This window comes from Salmo trutta, chromosome 29 (genome assembly GCF_901001165.1).
Source record: "Salmo trutta chromosome 29, fSalTru1.1, whole genome shotgun sequence".
NCBI classification, from domain to species: domain Eukaryota; kingdom Metazoa; phylum Chordata; class Actinopteri; order Salmoniformes; family Salmonidae; genus Salmo; species Salmo trutta.
This window is the reverse complement of record NC_042985.1, coordinates 27,413,445-27,422,718: the sequence shown is the minus strand read 5'-3', so window position 1 is coordinate 27,422,718 and position 9,274 is coordinate 27,413,445. Positions and strand designations below refer to the sequence as shown.

At 39.8% G+C, this 9,274-nt stretch overlaps 1 protein-coding gene across 1 annotated transcript in view; it reads left to right on the top strand.

Moving 5' to 3' along the window:
- The first annotated feature begins 234 nt into the window (after positions 1–234).
- The window catches only part of LOC115167274 (lysine--tRNA ligase), a 33,390-nt gene continuing 24,350 nt past the window's right edge, over positions 235–9,274 (top strand). The window contains exon 1 of the mRNA XM_029721524.1: positions 235–334. Within this exon, the coding sequence (XP_029577384.1) occupies positions 291–334 (44 nt within the window). The 5' untranslated portion in view covers positions 235–290. The remainder of the gene's footprint in view (positions 335–9,274) is intronic.

Below are 9,274 nucleotides of genomic sequence, written 5' to 3'. Positions count from 1 at the left end.
AGTGGAGCATGTATTGATACAGTGTGGGCAATATGAGAGGGAAAGAGAGAGGCTGAGATCTACTATGAGGGAGAAGGGAATACAGGAAATTCGTTTAAAGAGTATATTGAGTAGAACGTCATTAGATATATTCTCAAATATATGTAAATATTTTTTAAGAGAAACGTGGCTGGCAGGTAGAATTTAGTTTCTCCCTTGCTCTGGCCCACAGTCCAGTACAGTAGATGGCGGTAATGCACCGTAACTTGCATGCCAACGCCCGATAAAGTCTAGCGAAGGAGAAAAATAAGATGGCAGACGTTACCGAGGTGGATACAGAGAAACTCAGCAAAAAGTAAGCCATTGTCGATTCACTCGTTTATTGGACAGCATTTATGAAGACGTATGGATCACTTCCATGTTATTATTCGATAAAAGCAGTAGGATATTGTTGCACACAGTTGCATCAGATCGGATAAAACACGATGGAAAAATAAGTGTACCATAGCGAATGTACATACAAATTCTAATGGTCCATTAGGTTCAAGCCGCGTATCGCACGTGCTGCTTGCAGTCCCTTAATGTACACGTATGCATGCTCTTCATCCTATTCTGCGAGTGGATATAACTACAAAACCGTTATTGCATTTTACAAATTACCCAAGGTTATTTGCTGATTTTAACTTTCTTGTTTTCATGTAGGTTGATTAACAACACTTCGTTAGCTAAAACGTGTTTTTTGCCTTTTTAGCTTTATCATAATGAGTTGTTGCCAAATTTCCCAACCTTTCAGGTCATACTGATGTGCCATTTATGTGGAGAAACATTGAACTCGTCAGTTTTTTGCATTATTCAATAATCTCACTTCTGTAATGGGATGGCTTGCTAGCTAGTGTATTTAGCTATATACTTCTAGGCTACGTGGTCTGACTGATCAGCTCAGAATGAAAGTGAAAATGTTCTTCCTACTCAGTGGAACAACCCAATTGACATACTTGAGTAAAAGTAAAGTTACCTGAATAGAAAATGACTCAAGTGAAAGTCAGAGTAAAATATATTCCTTGAGTAAAAGTCTAAGTATTTGGTTTTATATATACTTACTTAATTCTCAGAAGTAAAAAATACAATAAATTTTTTTATTACTTATATTAGGCAAATCAGAGAGCGTGATTTTTGTTTAAAAAAAAACCCTCAAACACTAAGTAGACAGGACACACCAGAAAGTGTTTTTTTTTTTTTTTAATTACATTGGATAAAAACACAGACTACAAGATGGTATATCTACATCAAACACTACACCTTGTAACCCCACTTCTGAGATAATGGCCCTTGAATGTTTTTGGTACACCTACTGGAGAGCTCTTCTTTCTCTATACCCATTCAGAAGAATTCACACCCTCTTAAGCCTTAGCCCCACCCATCTCTTTAAGGATTCACATGTGAGGCCATGTGCTAAACAAACAAGGGTTTTCAAGACTTAAAGTGGCGAAAGTAGAAGCAAAAAGTATTAGTACACTTTATCTAGTCTTTGGCCTATATCCTAATCTGACTTTGGTGGAGGTCATGTTGTTCTTCACATTACCATCTCTGGTAAACACACACTATATATCAAATCAAAGTTTGTCACATGCACAGGATACAGAAGGTGTAAAAGCTACAGTGAAATGGTTACTTGCATGTCTGCTTTTGCAATATCAAAAATAGAACGTGTCCAGATGAAAATATAGTATAAATATTTTATTATTAGATGATGCTTACCCAGACACACTTGTCTAAATTGATGGTTCATGTGACAGAAATGTTGCCCAGGCTGGCGGAGATACAATCTTCGGCAAAATCATTCGCAAGGAGATTCCTGCAAAAATATTATTTGAAGATGATCAAATCAAACTAAAACATATTCAAAGATGACAAAAAATGTAACCACCCCCCAGCCACATATAGCTAAGTGGATGAGTCACAATTGTCTAGACATGTACACATGTTCATGAAATGCACACATTGGACAAAGGTATATGGACATCCCTTCAAATCAGTTGATTCAGCTATTTCAGCTACACCCGTTGCTGACAGGTGTATAAAATCGAGCACACCGCCATGCAATCTCCGTAGACAAACATTGGCAGTAGAATGGCCCGTATTGAAGAGCTCAGGGACTTTCAATGTGGCACTGTCATAGGATGCCACCTTTCCAACAGGTGTCGTGGAAATTCTAACAAAGTGAGAGAGACTCTGAAGTAATGACAAACAATCATCTGGTGATCGCTGACAACCCCGAAACAGAGTTGGGTTAAGATGGCAAAGATACAACCTCTTAGTCTACATGACAAACAACATGTGTGGAATGGGTCAAAGGGTGAGGTTTTGTATTTGAGGAAGGAGTATCCCCCAGCCAGATATCATTTGCTGTGAAAACTGTTCTAATTGTACAGAAGTCAAAGTTTGGCCCCTAAGACAAGGTTCCTCTTATCAGCTGTTTATACCAGAGCCATCTCCTCCCTGGTACCTCAGAGTACACAAATACCAAAATACCAGGCTCTGAGAGAGGACAAGACCATCCTAAATCAGTTGCTAGCTCAAACCCCAGAGGCCAACTTAGTTCCCACAGACACAGATGAGGGAGTACTGAGAAACCGTATTCGATGCATAAACAGTATTAACCTCTCTAGGGTAGGGGGCAGTATTTTCACGGCCGGATAAAAAAACGTACCCGATTTAAACTGGTTACTACTCTTTTCCAGAAACGAGAATATGCATATAATTGGTAGATTTGGATAGAAAACACTCTAAAGTTTATAAAACTGTTTGAATGGTGTCTGTGAGTATAACAGAACTCATATGGCAGGCCAAAACCTGAGAAGATTCCATACAGGAAGTGCCCTCTCTGACCATTTCTTGTGCTTCTGTGGCATCTCTGTCGAAAATACAGCATCTCTGCTGTAACGTGACAATTTCTATGGCTCCCATAGGCTCTCTGAAGGCGCCAGAAAGTGGAATGAGATCTCTGCTGTCTCTGGGCTAGGTACAGGAGCGCTGTTTGTGAGTGGTCAGGCTGGTGGCTCAGAGACAGGAGATGCGCGACCCCGAGAAGTGGCCATGTTTTTCTTTCAGCCTTTGAACGAAAACAACATCGCCCGGTTGGAATATTATCGCTATTTTACGAGAAAAATAGCATAAAAATTGATTTTAAACAGCGTTTGACATGCTTCTAAGTACGGTAATGGAATATTTTGAAATGTTTTGTCACGACATGCGTCCGCGCGTCACCCTTCGGATAGGGACCTGAACGCACAAACAAAACGGAGGATATTTGAACATAACTATGGATTATTTTGAACCAAAACAACATTTGTGGTTGAAGTAGAAGTCCTGGGAGTGCATTCTGACAAAGAACAGCAAAAGTAATCAAATTTTTCTACTAGTAATTCTGAGTTTACTGAGCCTCGATGTTAGCGAGTGTCTGTTTAACTAGCCTTGATGGCCGAGCTATCTACTCAGAATATTGCAAAATGTACTTTTGCCAAAAAGGTATTTTAAAATCTGACACCGCGATTGCATAAAGGAGTTCTGTATCTATAATTCTTTAAATAATTGTTATGTATTTTGTAAACGTTTATCAAGAGTAATTTAGTAAATTCACCGGACGTTTTCGGTGTGTATGCTAGTTCTGAACGTCACATGCTAATGTAAAAAGCTGGTTTTTGATATAAATATGAACTTGATTGAACAAAACATGCATGTATTGTATAACATAATGTCCTAGGAGTGTCATCTGATGAAGATCATCAAAGGTTAGTGCTGCATTTAGCTGTGGTTTTGGTTTTTGTGACATATATGCTAGCTTGAAAAATGGCTGTGTGATTATTTCTGGCTGGGTACTCTTCTAATGTTTTGCTTTCGCTGTAAAGTCTTTTTGAAATCGGACAATGTGCTTGGATTAACAAGTCTTATCTTTCAAATGGTGTAAAATAGTCATATGTTTGAGAAATTGAAGTTATAGCATTTTTAAGGTTTTTGTATTTCGCGCCACTCGATTCCACTGGCTGTTGACTAGGTGGGACGATTTCGTCCCACATACCCGAGAGAGGTTAAAACATAATCTCGTAATTTTCTACCATACAAGTCAGTTTGTCAAATCTCTGCCCTGCTAGAGCTGCCCCAATCAACTGTAAGTGCTGTTATTGTTTAGTGGAAACGTCTAGGAGTAACGTCTCAGCTGCCAAGTGGTAGGCCACAAGCTCACAGAATGGGACCACCAAGTGCTGAAGCGCGTAGCGCGTAAAGGTTGTCTGTCCTCGGTTGCAACACTCACTACTGAGTTTCAAACTGCCTCTGGAAGCAATGTCAGCACAATAACTATTCGTCGGGAACTTCATGAAATGGGTTTCCATGGCCGAGCAGCCGCAAACAAACCTAAGATAGCCATTGGACTCTAGAGCAAGTGGAAACGCCTTCTCCGGAGTGATGAATCATGCTTCACCAACTAGCTAGCTAAACAATAAACCATAATCCCAACCCATACAGTACAAACAGATTGTCATAGCTAGCCACTGTTGGATTCTGGGTGAAACTTTGAACATGGTTATACTCAGAAGTATAGGAACATTAGTTACAAAAGAGACATGGGGGGTGCCATAATGAAGCGCGGGAGGGGCTGAGTGCAGGGAACACGATTGCATGTGGCAGTACTGATAGTCACTCCGGTTCACACTGACCGTGTGCAGAAAGTAGTCCATCACAACTTTTTCTCACTCATGCATGTAGCACAATGGCAACATTAGCCGATTTGATGAAATAATAAATGGATCATGCCTTTCTATAACATGGCAGTATTCTCCTCTCAAATCTATAAATAAGTCTAGGTCGTGCATGCCAGACACAAGCCAATACAAACATCTGCCATGGAGACATCACTACAAAACACATTATGTACATTTTCCATAGAACGATACAAATAATATACTATTTAATTACATCAAACGGACAACCGTGCACACTGGTATACAGTGTATTCAGACCCCTTCACTTTTTTGTTATGTTACAGCCTTATTCTAAAATAGATTTTTCCTCGTCAATCTACACACATAATGACAAAGTGAAAACAGATTTTTAGAAATGATAGCAAATGTATTAAAAATAAAAAACCTTATTTACATAAGTATTCAGACCCTTTTTCTTAGACTCAAAATTGAGCTCAGGTGAATCCTGTTTCCATTGATCATCCTTGAGATCTTTCTTGGACATTGACCAAGTTATTATTATTTTAGCTGTCTACCACAGCATATTGGAGTTGAAATTAAATAATGAGCTGAAAGTGTAGACGTTCATTTGAGGGTATTTACATCCAAAACGGGTGACCGGTGTAGGAATTACAGCACTTTTTATATGTGCCCCCCCTCCCCCCCTTTTTTTTAAGAGACAAAAGTAATTGGACAATTGGCTGCTCAGCTGTTCCATGTCTAGGTGTGTGTTATTCCCTAATTAGTTAATTTACAAATAAGCAGATAAAAGGGATAGAGTTGATTTCAAGTGTGACATTTGGAATCTGTTGCTGTTAATCCTCACTATGAAGTCCAAGAGCTGTCACTGCCAGTGAAGCAAGCCATCATTAGACTGAAAATCTAAACAAACACATCAGAGATAGCAAAAACATTATGTGTGACCAAATCAACTATTTGGTACATTCTTAAAAAGAAAGAACCATTGGTGAGCTCAGGAACACTAAAAGGCTTGGAAGACCACTGAAAACAACTGTGGTGGATGACGACAATTATTTCCCTAGTGAAGAAAAACCCCTTCACAACAGTTGGCCAGATCAAGAACAGCCTCTAGGAGGTAGGTGCATCTGTGTCAAAGTCAACAATCAAGAGAAGACTTCACCAGAGTAAATACAGAGGGTGTACCACAAGATGTAAACCATTGGTAAGCCTCAAAAACAGGAAGACCAGATTAGTTTGCTAAAAAAGCCTGTACAGTTCTGGAACAACATCCTATGTGAAGATGAGACAAAGATAACTTTCAGAATGATGAGAAGGGAAGAAACTGCTCATGATTCTAAGCATACCACCTGATCTGTGAAGCATGATGGAGGTAGTGTTATGGCGTGGGCATGTATGGCTGCCAGTGGAACTGGTTCCCTTGTATTTACTGCTGACAAAAGCAGCAGGATTAATTCTGAAGTGTTTAGGGCTATATTATCTGCTCAGATTCAGCCAAATGCTTCAGAACTCATTGGACGGTGCTTCACAGTGCAGATGGACAATGACCCAAAGCATACTGTGGAAGCAACCCAATTATGTATTTTAAGGTAAAGAAGTGGAATGTTCTGCAATGGCAAAGTCAATCACCTGACATGAATCCAATTGAGCATGCATTTCACTTGCTGAAGGCAAAATTGAAGGCAAATAGCCCCAAGAACAAGCAGGAACTGTGTCACTGTCCAAATACTTATGGACCTGACTGAATAAGGTCCCACAGTTGACATCGGGCCGACGCTGATGTTGGCATTTTTAGCTAATATCGGCCGATTCCGATATGCTTACCGATATATTGTGCATCCCTAGTAGTTATATTTATATAAACCTGCTGGTATCTATATTAATAAAGATAGATGATACGTTTTCCTTTGTCTAAAGGACACAAATTGAAATTAGTAATCAGTTACAAAATGGTGTATCATGTACTGCAGTTGAGGAACAATGGAAGTAATTCTGCTTTGAAAGATAACAAACTTCTATCACCACTTTTGTGAAAATGGACATTGAATGTTTTGGTACACCTACTGGAGAGCTCGTTGTCTACATAGTTAACATAGTTCACATCCTTCTTAAGCCTGTCCCCACCCATGCCAGGTCGCAATTGTAAATGAGAACTTGTAGAACTTGTTCTCAACTTGCCTACCTGGTTAAATAATAAATAAAGGTGGGGGAAAAAAACTCCTTAATATGCTAAACAAAGTAAGAGTAGTGTAATAAACAACCAAAGATTTCAAGACTAAACGTGGTGGAAGTAGTAGTAAAAATACACTTTACCAAGGCATATATCCTAATCTGACTTTGGTGCAGGTCATATTGTTCTTCACATTACCGCCTTTGGTAAACACACACTATATAGCAACATGTATTTGGCACAGGATACAGAAGGTGTAAACGGCACAGTGAAATTGTTGTTTGCATAGTAGCAATATTAAATGTTCACATCAAACTATTTGATAATGCTTACCCAGACACACTTGTTTAAATTGATGGGTCAAGTGGAAAAAAAATTCTATAACCACCCCCCAGCCACATCTACCTAAGTGGATGTGTCACTATTGTCTAGACATGTACACATGTTCATGAAATACAATAGATGGTTGTAATCATCCCCAGACACATCTGGCTAACTTGATGGGTCGTGTAATCATCTGGTGAAGCGGAGTCTCTTGTTTAGGTAGCTAGCTAGCTAAACAGTGAACCATAATCCCAACCCATACAGTACAAACGGATTGACGTACCGAGTAGCTCATGTTATAAACAGAAGCATGCTACATTGCAGACCAATCCACACTCATCTCTCGGCATGTCCATCCCATCCATTATTTCAGCCAATCATGACCAGCGGGAAGGTTCCTGACTTTCTGTAGCTACACCAACTAGGCTTGTAATTTAACAATTTGATTCATATTTACAGATGGCATACAAGTTTGTTATTAAGGCACGTGAAAGTTCACATTCTATTTTTATCCCCCAAAATGTTTTACATTTAATTCTCCTGTGTATTAGCAACGTGCGACATTCGCCTAGCTTCCTGAAACGGATCATGTTTTGATTTGGGGGTCGCCAAAACAAAGGGAAATGCAACACGTATTTGTCAATCACTCATATCGATATCACATTGTAATCAATAGAACAAGGTGGGGGGGTCAGGTTGCAAATCCTGTTCAAAGGAACCCTACTGAAAAGGTGCATGGAATCTGGGAATAATGTGCTTATCACTGGTTAGAGGACAACTTGTAAAAAATAGCCAGCTACATTTTGGATTGTTGCATTTTGTTTAAAGTGGGTTGCCAAAGTGGGAAGGTTAACGCAACACTATTTTGTTAATCACTCATATTGATATCACATTAACATCAATAGAACAGGGAAAAATAATTGGGTTGTATGCGCTGTTTAAAGTTGAACTGACAGCGCTTTAACTACTCATATGATATGAAGAAATGTAACTAATCCTGGGGATTGCAATACAATAAACCTAGCAAGGGCAATGATCACAGGTCAGTCATAATGTGGCTAATAGGCTAGCATATCTATTTATGTAGCTATTTATTTACTAAGTTAAAGCATGGTGCCTAACGTTAGCTAGCTAGCTAAGGAGGATGTCATTGGATAAGTGAGTGAGTGACTGACCTTTTTCCCTCTTTTTTTCAGTGGCTACAGCTAGAGATACAGGTGTCATTTGGTTAACTAGCAATAAATGTGAATCGCTTTGCTATCTAGTTAACTATTCTGAATTTGAACGACTATTATCCAGTTAGCATATCTCTGGCTATCTACTTCGATTTCCGAGCACTCTCGTCTGAATGTGCCAGAGCGCAGAATAACTGATGAATTGTTGCCACTAGTACAGTTAGTCACTAACACTCTAGATAACATGTAAACAGCCTAACCAGCTCTGCTAGGGCGGGTAAAATGGTCAGAGTGAGGTGGCCAGTTAGCTTGGTGCTTGACTGCAATTGTGAGGAATGCTCAGATCAACCCCACTCCTCAGCCACAGCGTCCAGTGTAGTGTCTGACAATGCGCTGACTTTCCGAACGACCCAGCGCGCACTGACACGCTGAAGGTAATTTACCAACGCACCCTTTAGTTGTCAATCAAATGTATTTGGCATTGATCAAATGTGCATGCAGGAAAGTTCCCATTCAGTTGTCAAAACGTGGGTTGGGGACAAGCACGCATTGCCAGGCAAGCTTCAGAAGGATGAGCAGGTTACTATTCCCCATCGTTTATCAGTGCAATTTTTGATGGCTAACTAGCTGAAAAAGTTCAAGAGGGTTTATCTAATGTTATCTCATGGGGCTGACATCATCGCTGGTCCAAATGTCAGTCGTGAAGCTAATAGCAGTGACGCCCATAGCGAGTAGCTCATGGATGTGAGTTTCAACAATACTGTGTAACTCCGGTAGAGCGACATCTGAAAAATAGCGCCTACTTTTTTAGTGTGTACCGGTGCTCGAACAGTCGGCCAAAGCCAACATCATCCATGACAGAGAATGGTTGATTGTCAAGGGTAATGAATCCATTATCTTGACGTTAA